Raw genomic sequence first — 27,869 nt, 5'->3', positions numbered from 1 at the left:
TTTCCACATAGCTAAGCAAACAACAACAAAAATCTGCAGAAAGCCAGCCATTCCCATTGTGCTTTTATGCTGCTAAAGAAAAAGCATGCTTAGAACAGCAAAGTGTGAGGCTTGGCACCCTCAAACTCCCTCAAGGACAGCGAGCTGGTGCAGCAATCCTGAGCCATATCTCTGTCACTTATCCCAGAGCCCTGTTAGCAGCTTGACCCTTTCACTTTCGCTGGGCTTACCCTGGAGCAGGGCACCAGACGTACCAGACTACAGTAAGGTCAGTTTTCCAGCACGCAGTACAGATGTGCACAAACACACTGACCCCAAAACTGCTTCCTGCAGATCTGCTGCCCTGCAGCCTGCCAAGGACCACATTTCTGACCAAGGACAAAGGCGGCACATGGGAAGAGCTCAGGCTCACAGTCATGCTGGGGTACAGGTCCATGTTTACACTTTGCCAAAAGCCACTGCAGGAGGTGGCAGTTGGGTGTCCACGGTGACTTAGCCACAGGCAGCTGTTCTGCTTTGAGCATGGATAAACCTGCAGCTTAACCGACCTTGTGTTTCCCTGCACTTACATTAAAATTATTAACAGTAATAACAACAATAATAACAATACAGTTAGTTGCCTGCACTGACATTTTCTAGGGTCTCCAGTGAAAGCATGAGTAGGCAAATGAAGAGGGTTTTAGTAAGAGTGATTCAGGAATAAATCTCAAAAATAAATGTAAAAGGCCGTTTCCTCACCCACATCATCAGTGCAGAAAATGTCAACATATGTGACAAAAGGAAAAAATAAGCAGCAATGATTGACGCAAATCTTGAAAGATTAGTAAAGAAATGCACTCTTCAGAGAAGGCTCCCTTCCCACATGGGATCACAGGACTCCTCTGGCCAAACTTCCCCAACATCTCTTCTCTCTGCTTAGTTTGGGACTCCACAGTGCAAAATGAGCTAGATAATATTCAGCTCTTGTTCCTTAGTCACCAAACTCTCTTACCATGAATCCAATAAGTGTCTATTAAAATAAATAAACCCCCTAATGATTCAAGATAACCTAATCAAGAAAGCTGAAATGGATAAAAGACTAACTGTAATGGAGAGTTCTGTCATGGCTTCAATGAATTCTTGATGAGGCTGGGGGAGGGGGACTGAACCTGAGCAGCTTTACTTGGAGAATTTTGATATAGTTCAAGGTTAATCACTCAACAGTCTGGATTTTCTGAAATGCTTGGTACCTTTCCTCCCCAGAAAATGCAAAGCACTTTCTGAGGGCCAGTTTCTCACTAGCCTCATAAAGCATGAAATGATAAAAAAAAAAAAAAAAAAGGGAATGAGACATGATTCCTGAAGTACCTTAGATTCATGGGAACACCAAGTCTGCTTAGAGCTCCTGGCCTCAGAGGGAAGGATGCTGTGCACTGAGGAAATATCCAGCATTCCAAGTTCAAACTGGCTTCTCCCCACACTAGAGAGGAAGTGTGGGCTTGTGGTTAGGGCAAGCAGCCCACCAGCAGCTCCTGGGTCTGCCAAGGACTCTGTGAGCAAAGTCCCAGCTCCACAACTGTCCCTTATTCATTCAGCTGCTGAGAGGCCAATGCACTGCTGCAGATGCTGTCACAGAATCACAGACAGTTTAGGTTGGAAAGGACCTTTAAAGGTCTCTAGTCCAACCCCCTTACAATGAGTAGGGTCATTTTCTATAGATCAGGCTGGACTCTGAGCAACCTGAATGTTTAAAGGGATGGGGCATCTGCCATTTCTGTGGGCAGCCTGTCCCAGCGTTTCACCACCTTCATCGTAAAAAGTTTCTTCCTTATATATCTAGTCTGAATTTACTCTATTTTAGTTTCAAACCATTTACTCTTGGCCTGTCACAGGAGGCCTGGCTAAATAAGCCCCATTTAAGTACTGAAAAGCCGCAATAAAGTCTCCCTAAACCCTTCCATGTCCAGGCTAAACAGCCCCAACTCTCTCTCTGCCTGACTTCACAGGAGAGGTGCTTCAGCCACTTCATCATTTTTGTGGCCCCTTCTGGACTTGCCCCAACAAGCTGAAGTCCCTCCTGGGCTGGGGACCCCAGAGCTGGATCCAGTACTCCAGGTGGGGTCTCACCAGAGCAGAGGGTCAGAATCACCTTCCTCAACCTGCTGGTCAAGCTGCTTTGACTGCAGCCCAGGACAGAGTTGGCCTTTTGGGCTAAGAGTGCACTTCTGTAGCTCCTTACCAGCTTTTCACCTACCAGCATCCCCAAGTCTTTCTTGGCAGGGCCCTTCTCAATCCCTTAATCCCTCAGCCTGTGCTGATACTGGGGTTGCCCTGACCCAGGTGCAGAAGACTGTACTTGGCCTTGTCAAATCCCATGAGGTTCTTATGGGCCCACTTCTCTTGTCCTGGATGGGGTCACACTGTGATTTACAAGTCTGTGAAAAAGAAGCTCTAGTCTAAAGATACACAGAAGAAATTCTAAGCTCAGTCAAGGAAAGAAATGTCTTTCTGCATTTCCTCCATATGTGACAAGAACATCAACATATCAGCACAACAGATATGCCCCAGCTGTAGAGATTCAAAGCATCATAAAGAAGGCACTGAGATAAGGCTGTAAGAGTGCCCTGTATGCACACACTGTACACACTCCACATCTTCACCACCAGCTGCTTTTTCTAGCTGCTGCTCATCATCACTGGAAGCTAATTAGTTTAAGGCCAAAGAAAACACCTAATATAAGCTAAATGGGAGAGAGAAGGCATCCCATCCTATCAAATGAATACAAGGGAATGTAAGTTGGGAAGGAAACAGAGGAAGGGATGAAATTAAGGGTTTCTAAAGCTAATCCTTCCTCAAAGTGCCACTGCTCATTCCTCCTGCAGTTCCCATACCTCCCTTTTGGAGGATGAGCAGGAGATAAGGGCATGGGAAGGTAGCCATGCTGTGGAGTCCCGCCTAGCCTGCGATCCTGCTGTGGGCTAACACTTTCCTTGGCCAGAGAACTGGAAATGAGGCAGGTATCTTGACATGAAAAAGGAAAGTCAGAGGAAAGGCAAGGAACTAGCACAGTGATTTTCATCCATAGGCCTGCAGATTTTTTTTCACCACGAGGGCCTCAACTGAAGGGCTTTTCTGCCCCCAAACTCTTAACCCTCACCAAGTTTATTGTTTGTTTGCTTGCTTTTCAATAGGATAAAAATATAATACAGAGACTGATCCTTGGTAGCTTAACATTTTTCAAATGTTGCTCTAAGAGGTCTCTCTTGCTTTACTGTAGTTCAATTGGAATAGAATCTAGTCTCTTGAAAAGAATTTCAGTACAAGGCCATACTTTTTGTTTTCACTGGACTGGTGGAGGTTCCATTTGCCCTTCCCAGGGCTGATCCCCAGCAACATGGTTCCCCATGCCACCCCAGCCTGATTAAGAGTCTCTTGCCCTGGCAGAGCTGTGGGATGTTTGATCTCCATGTTCATACAAACTCAGCCCTCCCTCAGACTGTCAACAATGGCTCTGGCCAGCAGTGCCCACTATTTATTTATTTATTTATTTTGATAGTAATTGTTTACTACAAACAGAACTACATTCCTAAACCCATTTTGCAAAGACTAAGAAAAAAAAATCTGCTGAGCACAGCACAGCCCCTGACAGGACCCTCACTAGCAGAGGTCAAAGGGGTGATGCTGCATCAGAGTCACACGGTCATGGGGAAATGGTTGAAATGGTTTTCCTGGAGTTGTACTCTAGAGCAGTTGAGGAATTGAATGTAGAAGCCAGCTGTAAAACCAACAATCCAAACACAATCCAAAGTCTCTGCCTGTCCCACTGCCCAGCTCTGCATACACACAGCCCACTAAACCTCTCTGAAAGAGCACACCAGAAACCTGTCTTGTGAATTAAATATAACCAGGGCAGTCTAAAGTGTAGACCAGAAAGCAAACCGTGGTGTTTCAGCCACACTCAGAAACATTCCCAATGTGCTAGTACAGCTCCCAGCTTTAGCCACTAAAAGGGCAATAGCAGGCAGTATCCCCGGACAATCCTGTGGTCCATTGCTACATCCCTAACAGCTGACAACTAAAATAGGAGGGCAGCTTTGAAGGATGTGTTGTGAGGGCACTGAGCTCTCAGCTCTTGCTGGCTTAAAAAATACAAAGGGATGCACAGCACTTCAAAAAGGCTAAAAAGATCTAGATATAAGTTGCAAGGAATAAAGTGCATATTGAGGTGAATAGGTGATGAATAAGTCAATGTCTAAAATTAATGGCTTGAAATCTTTATAAAGATGCACTCCCTTAAAGAATTCTCACCATACTACCTTTGTACCTCCATAAGGCCCCGAAACCTGCCTTTATGTTGACTTGTGAGCTCTGTGATTTGCAACCTCAGTTTCTAGAAACTGCCTTTTCTCTTCAGTTGCTGAGACACTGCCATGACTTAAGAATGAAGATGGTTACTTGTTAAATTAGAGATCAATAAACTCCACCAGTAGATGATGCCTCTTGCAATAACTGTTCTCAGTGGGTACCACTCTTCCTGTACAGAGACAGAAGAGGAAACGAGGTCTCTGTAGCCTCTGGATGTTCTCTCCGGTACATGACACACAGCCCTGCGTATAAAATGTCAAAACATCCCTGTCGGAGATTCAGTGCCTGCTAAAACTGTGACGATCTCACAGCACCATGGATTGCTGTTGACAGAACAGCAGTGCCCAACATAACACATGCCTTGTTAGCAAACTGGAAACCTCTCAGTAGTCTGGGGTGAGGGAATAATAGAGGAAGCCAACACAACACAAGCCAGGCCTGTGGAGAATAGCAAGTGAACGAACCTTGGCGGAGAGTCCAAGCAAAGCCCCAGACAAGCTCTTTTTTCCCCCCTTTCAAGCTCTCTCTTCTGCAAACATGGGCAGTTTTCAATGAGCGCTTCCCACCATGTAACTCAGCTGCTGAAATCAGCAGCATTTTCACCAGAAATTCCCACGACTGGCACAGTTGGCCTGTGCAAAGCACTGGGAACACCCAAACTGCTAGTCTGCACACAAGCCAGACCTAAGGCTGACCATGCCATCATGGCTCTCCCCCCGTGCAGGCAGCTGTGTCCTTGCTTTTTGGCACTCCTCGGGGCCACAGAGCTCCCCAGCCAGCGGCAGGACACCGCAGGCACACCAAGCCAGGTCAGGGCCAGGCACACAGGTGGGCTTTGAGGCAGGGGGTGGCCCTGAACCACTGTGGTTCTTGGCTGTGGCTTCCTCTGTCCCTGCCTTCCCTCTTCCCTGCCAGTGTCCCCATAAACCACTTTCATGCTCCAGCAGAGCGCTATGACATCTCAGCATGGCAAATGCTGGGCCATCCCAGGGAGCCAGAACTGCTTTAGCAAGGCTGAGAAACAAAAGAAACATCAGCCTCAGAAACACTTCTTTATTCGCTGCTGCTGAAGGAACAAAACCTTTATGTGCAGTAACTCTGCTTTAAACAGTAACATTTGTAGATCCTGCTCTTAACCTTTTGCATCTGGTGTTCAAAATCTGCCCTGCTTTTTTTCCACGTGAAAGACTACAGATCTTATTTTTGTTTTGGCGCTGGTGTGCAATGCTGCCAGAGAAGTGCACTCAAGCTGGCACAGACCAAAGCTGGTGAGCCACCCAAATTATTGTTGGGTGGTTCAGTCCCTCTCTATTTCAAGAAGCCTCTGGGTATAATGACAGGAAGCTTGCAGGCAATTTTAAGCCAAACCTCAGAGAGGCTGGCATTCGGTCTGTGTTAAAACACTCCTTATTAAAAGCTGTCCAGTCCGGATTCTGGGTGGAACTTTGATATCTGCATGGAGCAAAGAATAAGGGGCACGTTTGCAAAATCAATTGTGCAGTTTTTATATTTACTGCACGTTTACCACATATGTCATTTATTACACAGTGGAAAACCGTTAAATGCACAGTAGTTGTGCCAAGTGGCATTATGCTTTTAACAGCTTTATTCGTTTAACAGCTCCAGTTCTCATTATATTTTGCCATGTGGTACATGAGATTTTTATGCATTTAACAGTTTAAGAGGGTTCCATGGTATTTTCCTTTTATGTATTTCATACTGAGCCTGGGATTTAGTTTGGGGGGTAGAAGGACTGTAACCCCTTTATCCTGACAAGAGAAAGCAAAATGCAAAGAAAATAAACGATTATATTAAGAAGGAAAAATTAATCAGATCTCCATGAGTCAGGACACAAATACCTGTAAGAAGGACAAGGCTTTCCCATGTGCTTTGATAGCCTTTGATGCTTTCTTTATATGCCTTTCAACTGCTTATTTTACATCTGCTTTAATGACTATAATGTTGTTTCCCTGAACAGAGGGAAGTGTGTGTTTTTCAGAGTGCATGCACCTAGATACTTCTATCCCACTCTTTCATTGTCATGTGCACATTTGTGCATTTTTTGTGTGCATATTGATGGCCTCTCCTTGCTGAACTGAATCATTTCATCCAGGAATCAGAAGCAGCTCTTTTCACTGAGTAAACAATTCCTTCCAACAATCTCCAATCCACTTGCTGCCCTTCAAAAAAATCTGTCCTCCTTTCCACAAAATCCCTTCTGGTGCATTATATTTTTTTAAAGAGCTGGATGAAATTTTTAAATTAATGGATTCTCTTCAAGAATTTCACCCCGACCTAGGTTTGCTCACATGTATTTTTTACACCCAAGGTAGAAATGAATCCAGCAGAACTCACTGCAGTGCTTTCTCATGCCTTTTTGTAAAAATGATTGGATCCAATGTGAATTATACACATGGCAATACCAAATGCAGCACATACAACATGCTAAAAAGGAAACACCTGCCTAATATTGCCTTCCCTCAGTTAACCACTCGAGAAAGCAATTTCATTACCTGCTGAATGAGTAGGATACCACCATTTTGGAAGTTCCTTGTCCTGTTAGCAGAGGTGTAAGTTATATACCACACATGGGAAAAGACAGACATGTTTGTACAAAAAGGGAGAAAAAGCTTGGCTGTGAACTGACCCTTTCCTCAGCCACTTTTAAAAGGGAAAAGGAAACCACTTAAGCAGGCAAAAGCCAAACATGACAGGTTCCCCAGAGATGAAAATTATTATTATGGTAGGAACAGATGCAATTTTATTGGTAGGAGGAAGAGATGGATCTAGTCCCAAACCCAGAGCTTGCTTTAAAAACAAAACCCCACAAAGACCCACAACAATGAAATCCCCTATACCACTCACCTGACTTTTATTGGCAGCCACTTTGGCAAACAGAGCTTGAGATACCTTGGCCCTTTTCATCTCCTGTTGGATCTCATCATAAATGGCAGCTGTGATGTTGACGTTGGCGCTGTCCGCCTTAATGGGGAGGTCTGTTGTTGGTGTCGAGGTTTTGGCCTACCAAGAGACCATGAAAATAATAATTTAAAAAGTGCTGCTTTCAGCCCAGCCATCTGTGCAGAAATTATCAAAGGATTTCAGTCAGCTGATGCCAAACTGCATTAGCTACAGAGGGACACTTCCTGTCCATTATTCTAATCAGGTTAATTGTGATTGGAAATAATTGCAGTGCATTCCTATAGGACATGCAAGGCCCTGTCAAGCCTCCCCCTCTCCCTCTCCCAGCATGTTTATTGAGCAGCTCAACAACAGGATAGGTAGCTGGGGCACTGGGCTGCAGGCACACACTGACATTGGCTTTGCCAGCCAGCTACTGCAGCACAGCCACCAGGCTCTACCTTCTCCCCCTCTCTCTAGAACGGGCCTACACCTTGGAGGAAGAGCCAATTCTCCCAGAAAAAATGAGTAAATGGGTAGAGGTCTCTAAATAATAAATTATTACTCAATTTAATGCACTCCCTCAAGTCTCCCTCATCCTTTATTAAAACTATACGTATGTCATTTGAGTATGTATGGTTTCCCAGCCTTATCATCATTATGCTAGCCAGACTGTCACCTAATTTCACCTAGGAAATCAGTGGAAATGAAAAAAAAAAATCATTTCATAAAGCTGGGCTTTGGCATGCCTTTGATGTGCTGCCCTCATTCTCCTAAACTCATATTGAGATTTTGTGTATTCCACTGCACTCCTTTTAATTGAATGATTTCCCATCAGCTTCTGTGACAAATGAAGGACAATAACGGACGCTGCCAGTGCTCTCCGTGGGCTGGACTACCCCTGCAAGGCTTCTGTCAATACAGCTCAGAAGACTGCTACAGGATGTCCATTTGCAAGCCCCCTGGACTGGTGGTCCCCAGAATGCACTGGCAGGAGAGGGAGCGGCGGCAGCGTGCTGCTCACTGAGTGCGTCTCCCTTGGAGACAGATCTCATTTACTTTCCTGGGCTCAAAGAAGAGAGATACCAGGGCTGATCACTGCACCCCTTAACCTTTTAAGGGAAATGTGGGTTACTGATACAAAATCTCTGTTCTGTCTTGAAACATAGAGGTCTTAGGAAAGCACACAACCTAAATGGCAAAGCTCACAGCTCCCAACAGACCCAAACCACCCATACACCCCAGTGACCCTCATATTTGGCCCAATTTTGAACCTTTTCAGATGGATCCCATTTTTGTGTCAGAGTGGAAGTCTGCTAGAATACATCTAATGTTAATTTATAACTAGGCAGACATGCTCAAACGTTTATTTGTTAATAGGAAGGTTAACTAGGCAAAACCAAACCTTCTGAATTTCTTCTGCTTTGTTGTCCTCCAAATCTTCTTCTTCCTGACATCTCTTCTGTATGGAGGCCACATTAATAACTGAGCCAAAGTCAGTCACGATAACACACTAGACTAATCACTCTTCCTTACGACTTTGAGATAAAGCCTTAACCAACCTGCATCTTCTCCCCCTCCAGGCTCAGCAGGTGCTGCTCTGGGCTTGCTCCCTGCCTGTCACAGGCAGGATGCACACAGAAAGGGTGTAAGATTTCCCTGTTCCCTGAGGCCAGCCCCGTGTGCAGGCAGAGACAGCTGGACAGCAGCTGGGGCAGAGCAGGGCCACCATGGCCCAGGAGGCCAGGGCCAAACCACTGCCATCCACAGGCCATGAGCTGGGTACAGTGCAACACAGGGACCCACAGGGACACCCTGCTCTGAAATTCAATGCTTACAGATAGGTGAGAGTTAGGGCAATTGTGGGAAATGTAAGAAAACAACAAAGAGTTCATGGAAAGGAAAAGGACTGTCCAAGTCTGTCAGGACTGATTTAATGGAGATTTGTCAGGTATAAAAAAGTCTTCCCAGGCACTGGAGCCTTTGGCTAGCACAGCAGCTGAGGCCACCATGGCCTCAAAGGCCGTTACGGATGTCTGAGATCCTGAGAAGAACGAATTAGCATGTAAAAGAAAGATTTAAAATATAACTCCATCCTGCATGGGTCTACTACACTTCTAGGTCCACAGCCACATGTCAGGAAAAAGCCTGCCCTGCACACCCTGAAAGCTGCTTTTTTATTTAATCACCAAAATAGGAAGGGCAAATACCAACCAAAAGTCAGTAAAATAACGTATTTAATGTCAGAAGTCTAGATTCAAAGCTGGTCTTGATATTTAGAATGAGTTTCACACTATTGAAACGTCTTATTGCCAACAGTGGGGAAAAAAAGAAAAAGTGTTTGCAACCACAGTGCTAGAGCACTGCAACCCAGCCCCTTACTGCTGGGGTTCTGTGTGCATACAACTCCCAACAGCTCAGCGCATCTTCCCCACTGGAAGATGCAACTGGACCCCATTTTCTGGATTAATCTGTCATTCTCACCTGGTCCTGAGCCAGGGATATCACAAAAGGGAGTCTTGGGGCTGGCTCAGAGTCAGGGAGAGCTGAGCTGGGTACACCTGCCTGCATGGCAGCCCCAGCACGAGCACTTCCACAGGTATCTGCCATTCCTCTCCCACCCAGCACACTCAATCCCAAAAGCCTTGCTGCAGGGTATCGGTATCTATGGAAACCATGCCTCCAATTGCCATTCCATCACCTCTGGCACACTGACACAGCTCCTGCAAGGCTGCTACAGCTCCTACCCCTGCTGCCCCAGAGCACCCCAGAGCTGCAGGGCAGGCTAGGGAGCTGCTGCTGCCTGCGAGGACGGCGTTTGTCTCCCAGAACTCAGAGCAGGCATATGGGGAAGCGCAGTAACCGTGCTGCCTGCCCGGGAGCTGGGAAGAGCCTCATTTGCAGAGGTGTCCAAGTTGTCAAAACAGCACCTGTGCTGACTGGTGCTGGCCCTCTGAGGGCTGGGGAAACGTTACACAGCGGGCACAAGGCAAGCACTGGGTACACAAACCTTTGTGTGCTGCTTTTGCTGATCAAAAACCTCACAAAATTCTGTTGGATTCTTTGAGCTGAAATAAGGCAAATATGTGCTGGTTTATACTTCTAGACTATGGTTTTCTAGCAACATTTAGCTCTTACAAAGGCAGGCAAAAAAATCCATTACTTTAAATCATGCCCTAGCTGCGGCTAGAGCATGGGAAAATGGCATATTTCAACACAGGAACAAAATGGGGCAAGAGATCCCATTTTTTTTCTCACCAGATTGCATCTAATCTCAATTTTCTTTCGGTGCTTGATTCTAGTACAAAACCTATTGCAATAAATGTATGCAGGAGTAAGCTATTTCTTTAATGAATCGACACCAATGCAGAAAGTGGCTACACTATTTAAATAGTAAAATAGTGTACCCACTATTAAAATCTCTATATATATTTATTTTCACCTAAAGGTAACTAATAAAGATAAGGAGCATACAATGAGTTTCCCATGTAATGAAAATTCAGTGCCAAATTTGGGTTGGCAGGATAAGCTTGCTTTCAGTGAAAACAATTCTTTATATCACATATTCGGTGAAGTGCACCTACATGTCTGGGTTAAACTGAACAACCTCAACAGTTTCTACAAAATCAACACACCTTCTGTAAGGATGGTCTGTTTAAGCGTAACATTTCACTCTCCCAACAGTGGCTGTTTGCTTACATTTAGCAGCTGTGACTAGAGAATTCAATGAGAAGTGATCATTGATATTATTAGAAGGGTTAAACGGGCCTATTTACTAAAGATCAGTTAAGTGCTAGAGCTGACACATCATGTCTGTACTGTTAGAAACTTCAGACTCAAGTTAATCAAATGTCATGACAGGAATTCATCAGCAGTCCTGTGCAAGCACCCTCACTTTGCAGAGTACACGTGTGGGACTGCATCAGCCTGGTACAAGGGGGGGTGACTATTACAGTGTAGTTTGTGGATGCTCCCTCTCAGTGCAACCTAACCAGGGAAGAGTGGGCAGCAACAGCACATTAATAAACACATGCAGTTAAGTGAATGAGATAACAGCTGCTTGGGAGCTGTAAGCATCATCTTCCTTCCCAGCACACCATCCATCTCCACTTTCTGTACCTCAAACATTTATTTGTAAAAACCTCTAACACAGGGACCATGATTTCCTATGCAGAATATGAAGCACAGTATTTTCTAACATCTATCTAATGCACTATCGACCTCTCTTCACTAGACACTTTTATTGTAACATATATGAACCAGAAGCCCAGAAATTCCCTGTGCTCTAAAGAAGGTAATCAACACAGGTAAAAAGCTACATGCACCGTCTTTCCATAATATATTCTATAATAGCCATTTAATGGACATGTATCAATAGCCTGTATGTAATGCCCACATGCACTAACGTTACATACTATTTTGCCTTATGGCATTGATTAAAGATAGAATGATCATCACAGTCTCTTGCTGACATCCCCTAAATGTCTCCTAACAGCCACTCCAAAACCTTACAAAAGATTTTCCACAACTCATCTGGGCAAGAGGAGCAACAGACAGAGCAAGGGTGGAAAGAAACTCCTGGAATTACCTGGACAACAAACAGGCAGTAAGGGATTGCATCTTACCTGGGGTGTTCTGGAGGAGCTTGGGCTGCTGGCAGCTGAAGACACCATGCTCACGTTTGGGTTCATACTCCTCTCTCTCTCATCCTGATAGATACGATCCCGCTCTGCATCAGGCAAGTTGAGGAAATTCTGCATCGCCCGTAAGTTTACCAGGAGGGACTGGGAAGCTGTCCTAGGGTCTTCTTCTTTACGCAGGATCTCTGACAACAAACCCTGGTTAAAAAAAAAAAAGCCAGTCATGCGTTGATGAGTTTCTTTGGTTTTTAAAAATTTGTTTAGTGTAACCAGCTGGGTTGCAATACTGAGAATCTACATCAGAATCTCATGGGCTCTCCCTGAGGGGATATTTTGTAGGAAAGTGTTTGTCTTCTGGGGGCTGGGGTTTATTTTGGGACTGTCCTATTCTGGCACAGTAATAAGCTTCTGAGTACGGAGATACTGGATAGGAAGGTAGGTGCACTGGTTAGAAGAAATTGCAGTTATCACCAGGTGCTTGCTGCGAATATTTTAGGAGCTGTTAGATCTCTCTCTCTTTTTCTCTTTTTACTTGAAGCTGGGAACGCTTGGCAATCCTGTTCATTTTTGACAAATCTGCCAAGGTTGGTAAATTTAGTTTCGACATTTAAACAGTGCAGGAGGTTTATAAAGAAAAATGTTTGGCTGGGTTTTGATGTTACAGTCCGCTCATTTCAGTTTGGACAGTCATTTCTGAAAGGAGAAAAATGAAGCAATAATAAAACCTTTGAATCTAGTTTCAGGGATTTAACCCATTCTTTCATGCCTCATTTTAAAATACCACAGGCTTCACATTGCAACTGTGAATGAACACCATATTAATCTAGGTTTTACAAAAGCGATTACACAGTATTTCTAAAAATTAAAGAGTAAAAAAATAAAAGAATTGGAGAGATGAAAATGCCATTAAAAGAGGCTTACATCTAATGATAGGATTAAATTTATGTGTAAGAGCATGCACTCACACTCAATGGTTCCATGGATTATCTAAAAGTTAAAGGCACAGCACACAAGTCTGGATCAGGGCCCACAGAAACTACCAAGGACACAGCGTGTGCCACCAGCTTCCCCCAGGCACCCCCTCATATCCCCACTTCACAATTAGGACTTCATTCCAAACAGCAAGAACAGCAAATTTCTGAACTATTCCTGTTTTAATGTACTGGGGTGCAAGGAAGGAGAGAGGGAGCATTTCTGTCCATCAAGGCTACTTACATCTTAAGGTAACATATCAAAATGATATCTTACTGTTAACATGCAATTGGCTCATTATTCCAAAAGGCTATTCTGCCAATCTGCTTCCCTGAGCCATGTGACACTGCTCCTGCTCCCCTGTCACCCGCAGGCTGCACCGCTGCTCCCAGGAAGGCTGGCCACAGAAGCCCTGTGAAATCCCAGTGGGAGCTGGGGGCTCCCCTTGGAGGGCTCCCCTGGGAGAGGGGCACTTCAGCAGCACAGGGACCTGCAGGCCCCAACACGGCCCCACTGTGGCTGCTGACATGAGTGTTTGCAGTTACTTCACAGCCAGGACCCAGGCAAGGGTCCAAGGACAGGCAAGGCTTACTCCTTTCTTGTCAGAAAAATGTTACTAGAAAGCAGTCACATACCCCAAGCCCTGTAGTATTTAGTTTTCATTTATTTTCTTCCATATCAGACAGCCTCCTTCAAAAAGCCTGGCTAAAAGCACTGTCACTACAGCTGGCCAATTAACCAAACAACAACATTTTTAGTGTAAACTGACCTTATTTACCAGTCTTCCTGACAAAACCAACTGACAAATATATATCATTCCTGTACCTGCATTTATCTGCTATTCAACACCTATACTAAAATACACATGTGAAACCTCTACTTCAGCAGAGTTTATACCACAAGTGCTCTAAGCAAGTTCCACACACAACCTGAAGGTAGGCTCCATCTTTTCAGCTTCTCATCTACATAATCAAGCTCAGACACTCCCAATTACGTTTTTCTGCAATGATCAGTGTGGGCACCAGAAGGACTGGAGCTGGGAATGGAAGCATGGTTAGCACCACTCAGAAGTGGGATGTGAGAGAGAAGCTGGCTGGTGAAAAAGGTCTGCTCCCTGGGAACCAGCAGTGCTGGGCTGTCCTTTGCTATTTTGTGTGACCTCAACACCACTGCATGCTCACACCTGGCTTCTTCTTCAGGGTTTACCACCTCTGAGAGAAGCCAAGGACATTTTGAAAAGCTTTCTAAAGTTTAAAGGCTCATAGGGTGGGGGAGGTTAACAAAAAAAGTACACCCAGGAGCTTGAAGCAACAACCTGCGTGATTCCAAGACCAATGCAAGCCCTTATTAAAATTTCCCCTAAAGTCAGTGAAAAATTCTTTAAATGAAGTAAATAAAGGGAGTATTGGTTCCATTAAGTCTTTAAATTTCTAATTCCCTATGTCTTTGAAAGGAAATGTATATAAAACTTATATTTAGAAGAAAACCTCAACTTCAAAAATTGATGAGTTTAGTATGAAAGAAAGGGACCTGAAAGCTACTGGAGCTGACTCTGAAACAGTTTTTTTCTCCCTCCCGTTTTAGCCTCACTAAATTTATGGTCCAATTTCAAAAATGGAGAGCAGAAACATACGTGAAAGCATGCCAGCAATTACTTTTCCATGCAGTCATTGACTCTGTATGTAAATCAGAGGCTCACAGGTACAAGCGGCTTGCTCATGGCACTAAGATGTATCTCAGTGAGACACCAACCCTTGTGCTTGCAGGCTCTGATTTATCACCACAAACACCTTTTCACGCTGTAGATTGGGTGCCTGCGCTGCTGCTCCCACGAGGATCTCAGCCTGAGCTGCTAGAGGGACACAGCAGCATTTTGCAGCACGCCTGTTCCATCAGCAGGCTGGGAGCCTCTCCTCCTAAGGCAGGCACCTGCTCCAGGGGGGACTCGCTGCTTCCCCAGCATACGCTGGCAGGGGCGAGCCCTGCTCCCTGTGCCCTGCTCCAGCCCCACAGGTAGGAAATCGGGCTGCCAAGAGGGTTTTTCTGCAGCTCCTCTAAGTGCTTTGGCAGCTTAGGAACCATGTACACAGCAGGAGAGCTAATAAGAAAACTGACTCATGAGGGACAAATCTCGTGTCCTCCTGCAAGTGAAGATAAACAACAACAGCGGTAAACAGCAGCAGCAGATAGCTGAGTGATAGGGGAGGATAATAAAATAAAGTGTCTTGAGAGCAATAGCGTTGACAATAATATAATTCTGAGCTACTGAAGTATACGCAAACTAACCAGCGAGCAACATTATAAAAAATAAAGTGATATTAAATAATCTGTTCAGCCTTTTTGTCACCTGCAACAAATTAGGCTTTCAATATGCAAAACATCTTCCTTCAAGAAAAACAAATGATCATGATTTCATTTAATTGTAATTTAATGAGGCATAATGTATTTTTTAAAGTGATATACACCAGGTGTGTGGTGAGGAAACTGGCCCAGCCAGACAAACCCTACTGTTTCTATTTTTGAGAAAGCCCTAAAGCCAGCCAGAGACTGTTTTCATTTCTCCAAATTATGTTTCTACTGGAGGGGGTGAGGGAGGGAAACCCACAGCATTCACAGATTTCTTATAAAATTCCATTGGCTAAATTAGCTCATTCCGACTTACTTACATCTCACGTATTAAAAAATAAAAAAATTGGCAGTTTGCAGAGTAACCAATTCTGCAAACCTAAAAGATCATCTTCAGGGACTAGAAAGTTTCAGTATAACTTTAAATAGCTAAACAGATCTTCTACATAGAACATAGCTCCCAGGATACATTTTAGGACATGTAGCTCGATAATATCTTTGCTTTTCCACTCCTCTGCATCATTTTTAAACCGGCTGCTGAAGAGGCAACTGATGAAGTTTAATGTTCACACAGGCTGTGCTTGCAAACGAGGGGTGTGATCGCCCTAAGACAAGGGCTCTGCGCAGCCTGGTTTACCCTTGGAACTTAGACTATTTTTAAAATTACACACTGGATCCATAATTGACTTTAAGAAAATAATACCTGTGGTGGAGAAAAAAGCACATATCCAATCAAAACAAAAAGTCACTGAATCTATTTAAGGCAGGAGTAATTTTGACCATGTTTTTTCAAACTAGCTGAAACGCAGTCCCCTCAGGCAAGCAAAGTCACTGTCACAGGACTGCTTTGCATTTTTCTATGAAACCCCATTTGTGAATTTCTTTTATTTTTATTAACTACAGCATTTCCAGGACAAACAACCCAAACCTCACTGGCACCTAATCTTTTTTTAAGCAATTTCTGAGAGACCATGCAGTGCAATGTAGAGCAAATGTTATTCCATGTGACTCCAACACCCAGAGGACCAAACTGACCAGCCTCTGAGGCAAACACAGACTTGACCAAAGCACACAGAAGGTGAGCAAAGCCTCTGTGCCCTCCTCCCAAAGGGCTCCTGCTCAGGCCTGGAAAGGGTGGCAGTGAGAGCTCAGTGGGACAGCAGACTGCACTACCAGTGACCAAAGGCATGACAATTTTGCAATGGAACTCTTGAAAAGCAATCTGGCTGGGGGCGAGGCCGTGCTGCTGGAGTGCAGCCCAGGCACTCGTGTCCTCGATGTCCAGGGCCATGGGGCAGCAGGAGACTCCCAAGCACTGGACAGGGCCTCACACACATCACGTTCCATGACAGGGATGGAAGTCATGCTCTCCCTCTTACTGACCTAAGCCATCTGACTACAAAACCAGGCACTAATGTTAAAGAGGTTCAGAACAGGCTTTGGACAATCAAAACACTGGCCAAGGCAAAAATTTAAATAAACCCAACTAATGTGCTAAACCTCAGTTTATATGTTCTGTATAAGGAAATTATATATATGAAAGACTGAAAAAGCATAAACACTTTTTCAGACTTTCAGTCTATTTGTGCCTCTCCATACTTCAGCTATGGCCAAGAGCAACAGAAAAAATGCTGAAATACCAGAAAAATATTGCTTCTGCAGTGCTTAAAGTTCCAAGTATTTTTAAGCCCTGCACTTATACTGACAAGTCTCAATAGAAAAACTATTCTGCTTTCCATCAGGGATAGATGTGACCCTCAGCAGGATCAGAAAACATAGAGATTTATTATATTTCAATCTTAGAGGTCAGTGATGTCAACCTGTCCCCTCTCAGCACACAAGGCCTGTTTCCAGCATGGAAGGCAGCACCCAGGGAAACACTGGTTAGCTACACGTTTCTACCAAACTACATCATAATTGTACCAACAAACTTGATTTTGCCAGGTAAAAATGACCATTTATATTTACAGCTGTCTGCTACTTGCAGTTGCAATCTGGAGGCAGCAGGCCAGTCCAGGAGCTCTGCAGCAGAAGCACTGACTTCTCACAACCCTTCAAGGAATAAAGCATTTCCATCTGTTGTGTTTTTCTCATTTCAAGGCAGGATTTTACCATGACATCTCTCTGCCTCTCTGCATTTACTCCAGGTCTCACCTTCAGTATTGTATTCTGGGCTGAACAAGATACATTCAACAATTCTGAAATACTTCTCTTTGCCTCTAAGTATACAGCACTCACCAAGAGCCTCTATATGAAGTACCTGCAGGCTTCTTAGGACTCATGCTCCTTTTCAAACGCTCACTGCTTTGTTTCCATTCCCTTGCATCTCTTTCTAATTCCAACTAGGATATGAAGCAGAAATGCTGGAAGTCTATCAGAAATGCTTATCCTGGCAATGTGTCCAGTCCAATTTTGCTGAACAAAATTGCTTTAGATAATCAGTGGAAAAATTTGAGTGGTTAGCCAAACCAAGCACCTTCGTATCCACTCTGTCATCATTTCCATCAGGAAAAAAGTGTTTTTGTATCCTGTTCCCTGACCAGCTCTTCTTCAGAACTTGAAGGACTCTGACTGAGACTAACTCTACATGAATGGCAGACCAATAGTCAATCACACAGTACACTTCATCAATCCTTCATTTAGAAGAAATCTTCTGATCTCCAGATTCAGTGCCTACAGCCAGAGTATGAGCCTTGCTCTTAAACTCATTTAACTAATGCTAAAATGCATACATCTCAGGAGAGAGCTGCTTAGGCACAAAGCATTTAGAGGCTGATTTGAATAAAACTTATACAGGGTGCAACAATGACAATTTGATTTTTATTATTAAAAATGAAGTGTTTAAATCCTCAAAGAAAACGTCTTTATTGCATTAGTTTAATAAAGCCTCTTTTTTATTATGGTATCTGTTTTTATGAGGGAAGACAGGATATGCATGCGGATCTCAATGTGGATGCATGAGGAAAAGGAGGCAGAGAAAGACCAACCACCTGCAGTCACAAAGTGTCACCATTTATATGACATGCATGTCAGACCTTTATCCTGAAATGAGCTGGGAAATGAGCAAAGACACACAGCTTGTGCACACTGTAGATCTGTGCCTTTGCTTCCAAGGCTCAGGACTCCTGTGCATCAGCTGAGCAGGCAGCAGCCACCTCCTACAAGCACTCATTCTGAAAGCCTGACTCACATGCTACTTAAGATCTTTTCATTCAGCCTATTGAATACAATTAAGTTAATTGAAACTGAAATTTTGGGCAGTGCAAAACCCACTGTTGGAACAAATATCCCATGTACCAAAAATCTGCAATTTATTAAAGTAAGCATTTCCCTTACAGACTGCCCTCCTTCCTACAAGTACAACAGAACACTGCTTGTGCCACATCACACCCAAGAATAAAACAAGCAGGCAGCATGAAAGGGTTTCATGCTATAAGAGAGAGTTTTCTATGAGGGTAAAAACCAACAAAAACTCCCCCCAAAAACCCAAACCAGAAGCCTGGCTAATTGAAAGTCTGTGCACAATAGGGCAGACACCACAGCAATGAATGCAGCATGACTGTCTCACTAGATACCAGGCAGAGAATTAAAGCTCCTTGTATTCCTCTCATTTGAGTTAAAGGGAAAATTATTTGCAAAAGGAATTCTGCCCAGGATTTGGCTCACAAGCAAATAGAGGTGGAAGAGTCAGTTATTTCAACAAACCATATTTCTGGTCTTAATGCCCTGTAAAGGACTCTTTTCTGAACCCATTCCTGTTTGGGGGAATTTTGCCAAAGAAAGCAGAATTAAAACAAGGAGTCACAACCCACAGCCTTACTTCCTTAGCAACCACACTCCTGCTGTCAGAGCCCCCAAACCCTCTTAGAGGTGACCAGTGACACCTTTGTATGCCAACAAAGGTGTCACTGCTCACCTACAAGAGGGTTTGGAGCACCTATAAGAAGGTTTATAGCACCTATAAGAACTATTTCCCTCTTCCTCATTGTGGAACCCTGGACTTGCCTGCAGTTCCACCAGAAGTTGGGGCAACACCCAGCATCAATCCTGTGTTCCCCTATGCCTCAAACCACACCTGCAGCCAAGGTGTGACCAAATCCCTTGACCATGGAGGATCAGTGCTGCTTATTTCATCATAAACTTCACGACATCTGAAGCTGGTGGAGTTTCCTCCTCCTCAGGCTGTTACTTCCTTTCATCCAAAGAAAGTGGTTGGCACCAGCTACCCAGGCAGGAGCTGAGCTGGGTGTGTGCTGCTTTCCCATCTGCAGGCTGGGAAGCTAACACTCCCACATGGAGCTACTCAGGGCAGCAAGGAGGGAGCAGTGCTCTTTGGGAAGAAAGTTACAAGCAGCCTGGACACGATGGTGTTTTTATCCAGCTCTCTTTGTATCTGGCCCCACAACTTGATTTAAAAAGCTCAGATTCAAGAATATTTCTGTTTCAGAGGCTGTTCAGTTAAACAAGCACTGGCCACTTGCCCAAACATTTTACTAGTTTTGGCTATTGTATCACAACATTGGCAAAAAAAAGATGCTTGAAAAAAGAGAAAGATACAAACTGAAACACTCCTCCAGTCTGTAGGCTTTGCAGTCCACTGGGCACTCCCAAGGAGAGCAGCAATTCACTGATCAAGTGATTTAAAATTGTCTGGATTCTTTACAAAGAGCCCAACAAACTGTCCTGACTACAGCTCCAAGAGCCTGCAGCAAAGAGGAACGCCGAGCAAACGAGGACAAGAATAGTATGTTCATTTTCTTTATGCAGAATAGGATTCAAATTACCTATCTTCCAGTTTGTATTTTCAAGAGTGGGATCACTTCAGCTGCTCCAGATATGCTGAAAAGCTTTCCAGCAAAGGACAAGGTGCATTTTCATGCATTTCCTTTAAAACAGTCCTCTCAGTCCTACTTTTCCCTGTAACCAACATCACCTACCCATTTATCAAAACATTACAACCCGCAATTAGCAACTTCTGGTTATTACAACCTTTTAGTTGCAATCTGAATGCTATATTAGGAGACAATAAACTGCATGATGGTACAAGGACTCTGCCCCGAAGATGGGCCAAACTCCATGTGTGTATTCTCCTCCAGGAAGAAGTTCATAGCCTTGGCCATCAGGCCCCCTTGTCCTGCCTCCCATTTCAGAGTATCTCCACTGGCCAACGCATGCTTTCAGGGGCCACCCATCACCTAGAAGTTATCCTCATGTAAAGACAATGCAGGCTTCAGCCAGGCAGGCCTTTTTGAGAACTCCAGCCTGCACTGGACCAGAACTGCACTGTACTGACAGCCTTTGACTTCACTGCACTGTTTGAGACCAAGGAGAGACATCAGTTCCCTCTGTGCACTAAAACCTCCTCACCCTCTATAGTCTGTGTATGTAGGAAATGTACAGAACTTGTCACACAGCCTGAAGCGCTTGTTTTCATGTGTGCAGACAACATGGCCACAGGTATAAGCAAATATTGCTCTCTTCAGGTATGTATTTCCAGCTTCAAGTGAAGATCTGGATGTATCACAAACCATACAATTTCACCTCTCCATCTTCTGACTCTCCTCACGTTCTCCCTCCCACACACACACAAGTGTCAGCCACTTGTTCCGATGGATTTAGCCTAGTTTGGATCAAAGCTTCCTCTACTTCATTTAACAGATTTGCTCAGATGGAAGGTCTCAGGGGAGAAATAATGTTAGTAAGAAGGGGCTTTTCAGCATTGAGTATGTAGGTCATTGGACTTTAAAATAAATTAGAGAATAGTTTATCTATTAAACAAGCCTCACAGTACATATTTCATGAAGCTATACTTAATTACAGGCTAATGTGCACCACAGAGCTACCATGAAGAAAGATTAAGCAGCGGTCCATAATGCAGTGATTAATGCCATTATTAGCTGGCTGGCACACAGCATCTATTATTTGGTACCATCAGGAGAAACAACAGACCTCCAGTTTCCAACGCTGGCACTTCGGTAAAATACAACAAACCCAAACCTTTCCAGAGAGAAACACACACCTCTCTGTACCTCAGAGGCAGCACGGGGGATGCAAGGAGGTGAGAGTAGACTTAAATTTCCACTCTAAGTGCCTTTTACAGAGTTTGCATCTCCACCAGAGATGTGTGGGAATATCCCACACCTTATATTATGCAGTGCAATACTGACTGCCTGAGCCCCTCTTCTTAATACCCTGAACAGTTCTTCATGTGAGGGGAGCTTGATTTGAGTTGGAATTAACAGCTGAGAACATGGAAACTTGAGTGTGTATCTACACTCTTCTGCTGCAGGAATGGCTCCTGGGGACATGATGCACTGTATGTAAGACCACTGGTCTTCTGTATTAGGGCACTGTTGACTAACAAAACACTTGTGAGATGTGCAAATCTTCTATGGATGCTGTAAGACTTGCCTGTTCTGGAATCAGGATGTACACTGATTTACTTATCATGGAGGGCTAAGAAGCAGGTAGTATCTTACTTGTTGGGGAATAAGCCTCTGATTTAACAGCACACTTGGGCATTACCAGCCCAGGTCTCCCAGTGTGGCTGAAGGAGAGCTTCATGTTCCTTGACAGTGACAAAACCCTCACTGGCAATGTTATTGCCGACCTCTCGCTCCAGTTCAGAATGTGTCATTCTGTCAATACCATCCACCTTGATTATACCAGGCTTTATATACAACAGGCTATGGTCCCAGAGGGATGAAAAGCTTTTCCAAATTAAAAGCAGCATTTTAAAGAGGAAATACTCATGCATTCCTATGTAGTTTTCATTTGATATCCTCAAGGCTAATCCCAGAACTCAAGTGTTTTTTTCTGAGTGCAGCCATCTTATGAATTTAATGGAAGAAGGGAAGTAATAAAATGTGCTCCATACTTTAATTAGTTCCCTCATAACATGGCATTTCCAAAATGGCAGAGCCAAAGAAAATCATTAATCTAGGAGAACAGACGAAGGCACTGTATAGGGCATGGGACAGACCTCCTAGAGATATATACTCCCCCTTTTCTTCTCCTGCTGGTGAATCTCACCGCAAGTAACAATTCCAGCTGCACAAAAGGAATTTGTACCAATACTGAGTATTAAGCCACTTTCCATTTCTTAAGCCTTGCTAGAGTATCACAATTGAGAGATCACATGCTGTATCCTGTAGGATAAACATACATGGCCTGTCTTTCTGAACACACATTCACCTTGGGTACTCCATGTGCCAGGCTTAAGCTGATACTACCACGCAATCATTTCAACATCTGCATTTCACTAGGTGAGTGAGAAAACCTGTGTCAGATGTACAAAAGGCAGACACTTTTCCCAGCACACTTGCATTACACATTTCTTGTGGGAGCAGCCTCTGGCACTAGTTGTGGCATCAGTTGTACCACAGGAAGGAACTGAGGAAGCATCAGAAGGAATCCCAAAATGACCTCTGACTCTCAGTCTCTCATTACCTCCTCCTGGCAACCAGGCAGGGGCAAATGTGGAAGTTTATAACCACAGGGAAGAACTCCCATGAGCAGAATGACTGCTAGAGAACAAAGCTCAAGTAATGGCACAGGAGTGGCCAAACGCAAACAAACAGCTATTTCAGGAAGAAAAAGCCTTGTTCAAAACTGACAGAGAGACTGCAGAAAAGACTGAGAGTGGTTTGACCTGTTTCTATGGCATGCCCCGTGCCCTGACTTGCAGCAACCACACAGCCCCACAAGAGCTACAGCTTTGCCCCTTCTTGGTTATAGAATAGAAATTGGTACCTGTGTGCGGTTGAATGCTACTCTTGCAAAGACAGCTTGAGACACACTGGCTCTCTTCAGCTCATCTCTGACTTGCTGGTAAATATCTGGAGAGACTTCCACCGATGAATTTGATGGCTCTGGTTTGACAGCTCTAGGGATGGGTGGATGATTCAAGAACTGCTGGTTGATAGCCTGTGGGTGCTGGTGAGCCAAGAGTCGGCTGACAGCAATCTGCTGGTTTATCAGATGGGCCATGGCTATCTGCTGCCTCACCAGCTGTGGACTGAGCTGAGGAGACAGGAGCCCAGGGTTGATCATGGTCTGCATCGTTGGCACTTGGTTTCGGATTGGAGTACTGTGGTGAATTTGGCCATGAGGAGACTGTTCATTAGATTTTCCCAAAGTTGCCAGCTGGTTGATATTTGGTAAGTGCATGGGACGTTGACCAAGAACACAATAGTCTGAAAGGTTTTCTCTTTCCACTCTTTCCACTGTTAAAAGAGAAAAATTAGCTTGCTGTCATTTCAGTTTGCATTTAGGGCAAAGGATTATATTGAAGGTGACTGCACACAACAGCACCTGCTTTACTTTTTAAGTCTACAATTGCATAGAAGTATCATAGAAACATAAGCAAAAGAAACACAAAGTAAAAGCAACAAGAATAATTAACACTCTTTTGGACTTCCCAGGCTTCATTCTGCCCCATGAAGACTCCCTATAAACCAACAGCAGGTATCCTCCCCAGCCTCCTTTCCTAAAAGAAAAAAGCTTGGACACTTCCATTTATACCATTACTAACATTTGAATCTGTCACAGCAAATGGATTAACCTTTAAAACTGGTCAGCATTTCAGAATCCCTGGAATCTAGGTAAAGGAAAGAAACTCAAACTGGTATCTACTCACACAAACTGAATGGAAACAAGGCCATTCCCTGTGCAGCTCATGGCACTGCTTCTCATTACAAACTTGGTAACTATTATCTTTTCCACATAAACTCTACCTTGCACTGTGTGTGGATAAAACTTTCTGGTACCATCAGCTCACCCAGATGCACCACAGCAGACTCACGTTGGTTGTGTGAAAGCATAGTACAAAACAGTGAAATTTACACATGAGAAAAGTTTGAAGCTATGGTTCCTATAGCCAAAGCCTCATTGCCATGAGTTTGTCCAGAAACTTTTAAAGCACTGTGCACAAATGCCCACTTGAAATAAAGTGGTTCACTCTATTAAAAAAAACAAAAAACTATGTGTAACACAACAGTGATCTCTAAGTGATATCACATTACAAAAAAATAAAAACAGTACACACTAAATGCATATACTCAAGTTTTATATACTGATGTGCATTGTCCCTGCTAAATATCTTATGTCAGCAATACCACAGTACCTTTTCAGGTAACTGCAAAACTAAAGACACACATCACAAAATAAAATTTTCTCTAAAAGTACCATTTGAAATAGGAAATGGAGTTTAGCAAGTGCATAAATATTATTCCTACCTAGGTAATTTTAAACAATCAGAAGTCCTTCTACAGTAGGTTGCAGATTCCATAAGCCTCCCTATGTGCAATTGAATAGGCATTATTATATTGATCTGATATATGAGTGTTAAAACATGTCATCATAGAAAACCACTATCTCATCCCTGTATTGGTCTCAGCAAGTAACAAGATAGGATTTATTTCAGAAAGGTCGTAATACTGTTATAACTTGTGTAATGATTAACAACTGTACGAGGTTTTGAACTCTTTTTAAAAACCTAATCTATATAAAGCTTTACACAGTTAATACTCAGAATGATAGCTTACTGATGACTTGCTCTCTTCTAAATAGAAAGAGAGCTCTTTTCTCCTCCCAGAGTTAATCTAAGGCAGAGAGGGTCATGTCCTGAACACATACATACACAGTTACTATTTTTAGAACTGTCACTCTGGAACATCACAAGTACTGAATTTTACAACTAGGTGAATTAATACCCAGAATTTCCTTGTAAGAAATTTTAACTCATTCTTCCCATTCTTTAAAAGGAAAATACTGTAACATCTTTAGTGCTCTATTAAATAATTGCTTTTAAAAATTAAAGAAAAATTAATTACTAAGAAGGCTATGAATTCCACTTTCTCACAAAACCTAATATTTAACCCAATTGAATTTCTAAGTAAGTGTTTACTTGTATTTCAACTATGAAAGGCAATGCAGAATGTGTGATACACAAATATTATTGTCAGCAAACGACCACTTTGCTGTGTTACTCACACGCTCTCAGATACATAATGCAATATTTCATCTTTCTGAAAATACTGAAAATCCCTATTCAGAAGTTGCTCTTCATGATGTCAGAAGGCCTCCCTGAAATGAGGCACAGAAAGCTCTACACCAGGAGTTCTGTACCAGTTCTATATTCAGAAACAGACACGAAATCAATGTGAAATATGCAATAGGAGTAGTGCTAATTCCAGGGATGGACCCATCATCAATACAGAGGTGTGGGCAGGGCAGTGAGGAGGGGCTGCTTTGTCACAGCCTCAGACCACGTTCTGCAACACAGACGATTCAGAGCCAACATGGCCATACCATCGCCTCCTCAGCCGCTCTGCACTAAGCCTGCACCTGAGTAATGCCATTAAATACACACTACTGTTGCTAGCCAAGTGCAATTAGTCCAAAGGTACAATAGCTACTTGGCAGGTGTAAGTAGCATAAAGCTGTTGCTCAGTGTAATGAAATAATTGGAGCATCCTACTACATCACTGACAACCCTAAAAATAAAAGAGTCCTTCCGCTAGAAGTTTCAGAAGAGCTGAAAAAGTTCTGAACTATTTGTAGTTTAAGGAGCACACAGAGAATAAGTCACTGAAACCAGCAAATTATTACTTGTTAGAACACAAAAACAGTAACCAAGTGTTTTTGAAAACTTGGTGAGAAATAAATATAAATAACATTCACTTTCTGGGCTGAACCACATTTGCCAAGTTTCCACCCACTCTTGACTTCAATGCCAAGTTATAAACCCCTATAAAAATAAAGTTTAAGATGAAAAGGCTGCCAGGCTGTTAATCTCTGCAGTGCTACTTGGAATTACACAGAAACATCACCTGACTTGCTTCCATAGGTATATTTTTCCCTTATTATCAGTTTCCTTTTTTGATCACATTAGACTACACAGCCATGCATGTACTGCCTATAAACAAACCAGATTCTAGTCACTTCAACCACTTCAGTAATAAAAGGCTACCATTAGCAGTTACGCTGGATGGAAAAAATGTGCATTACTCAACTGCTCAAGACTCTTTCCTTCTTTAACATACGGCCTGTATCTGACTCCCTGTTGTTCTTTGGTAACTATGGATTGGTTACCAAATCTGCAGGGCTGAACAGGAGTAAGACTGAGACACCCTGGAGATGGAGAGTGGCACTGTCCTGAGACACAGGCCAGCTTCCCAGCAATGCTCTAAGAAGGAAGGGATACAGAAGCCACAAAGCTTCTTTGCCACCAGCATTCAGCCTCAGATCTTCCTGAGACAGGGCTTTCACATCTGCATCCTCCATTTTCCATGCTCATACCCAATTACAGGGGATACGTTCAGAGCTCTTGTAGTCTTGTACTGATTGGAATACAAAGCTGTACTGATTGAATATAAACATGTGAGGACAGAACAGCAAGACCTCACTGGGAAGGAAGGGGTTCCATGGATATGTACTGGCTATATTCAAGTACTGCTCATAAACGACTTCTGCTAGCAATGCCTGTGGTAGTTAAATAAAAGCTGGTTCAGGAGGCTGTTACCTACCTCCATCTGTGGTGTGACCACAGCAAAAGGCATTGCAATGTTTTCATTTTCTCTCTGCATCGCTCACTTGGTATACAATTCTGCAGTTCTTTGCTTGAAGAGCTTATTTAAACCAAGTACAACAGCACTGTCATATTGCAGAGCCACCCACTCTTCTGAAGCCCATCACTAGGTAGGCAGAGACTTGTGTCTGGACAACAGGTACTGTGCTAAGTTCAGCAATTAGCCCTGAGAGCACTCTAGAATAGCATCTGCCCTTCTTTTTTCTATACCTCCCTACAACATGTCACTACCTCTACAAGACTCAGAAACCAATATAATTCCCAAATTGGGAGCAGCAAATTATTGTATTTGAATATTCTGTTCTCATCCTGTAACGATTACCATGTGTGTCAATGTATTTCAACTCCATATTGAGTTAAAACTTCCTGGATCCAGCACAAAAGGAATTCAGTGCACCCTTCCCCTGTGTGATGCTCTTAACCTCTAGCCCAGTCTTCCTTGCACAGTCAAGCAGCTGACGCAGACCACAGCACAATAGCTTGGGGTGGTCTGCATGCAACTTTCCATTTAAAATAAAACCAGCTCAAAAGATTTAAAATAAGATTTATTTCTCCACCTTCCCTTCCCCTCACACTTTATTTGCACTGAGTTGTTAATAGGAACATTCTGACAAACAGCCCATGGGGCGTTTAGGGCTTATGCGTGGCACTGAATTGACTGACAGCATTGGAAACCAAATTCCTGTGCACAATGAGGGATGCAGCAGGGAGAGCAAGAGGGTGACACGTCTCCCAGCACTGCACTGCAAGCAGGGACACAGAGGACCCGCCAGCGCCCATGACCCAGCATGTCCAGAACTTTTCAGTCCCACAGGCACACAGGCACTTTGCCCCAGAGTAAGAAGAAGCTGGTAAAGAAACGTTTTGTAATAAGTTACTAGCCGGCAGAATTGCCATGCTTCAATTGTGACAGTATGTCACCACCCAGGGCTGTTCTCCAGTGCTTCAGTTTGCTTCTTTGTTTTATTTATTATTTAAAACCTGGTGATCATAAAAGCCATTTCTAGCAGTGGTCACGGCCAAGACACGAGAGCTCTGTGAACTCTGGTACACCCTGCACTAAGCTTGAGACAGAA

At 43.6% G+C, this 27,869-nt stretch overlaps 1 protein-coding gene across 1 annotated transcript in view; it reads right to left on the bottom strand.

Moving 5' to 3' along the window:
- The window catches only part of SATB2 (SATB homeobox 2), a 128,990-nt gene that overhangs the window by 30,363 nt on the left and 70,758 nt on the right, over window positions 1-27,869 (bottom strand). Inside the window, exons 7-9 of the mRNA XM_063162439.1 lie at window positions 22,956-23,428; window positions 11,871-12,083; window positions 7,210-7,365 (exon numbers count right to left, since the gene is read on the bottom strand). Coding sequence (XP_063018509.1) covers window positions 7,210-7,365; window positions 11,871-12,083; window positions 22,956-23,428 — 842 coding nt within the window. The remainder of the gene's footprint in view (window positions 1-7,209; window positions 7,366-11,870; window positions 12,084-22,955; window positions 23,429-27,869) is intronic.

Source organism: Melospiza melodia, chromosome 8 (genome assembly GCF_035770615.1).
Source record: "Melospiza melodia melodia isolate bMelMel2 chromosome 8, bMelMel2.pri, whole genome shotgun sequence".
Lineage (NCBI taxonomy): Eukaryota > Metazoa > Chordata > Aves > Passeriformes > Passerellidae > Melospiza > Melospiza melodia.
Note: the sequence above shows the minus strand (reverse complement) of the source record. Positions and strands in the feature narration are given on the sequence as shown.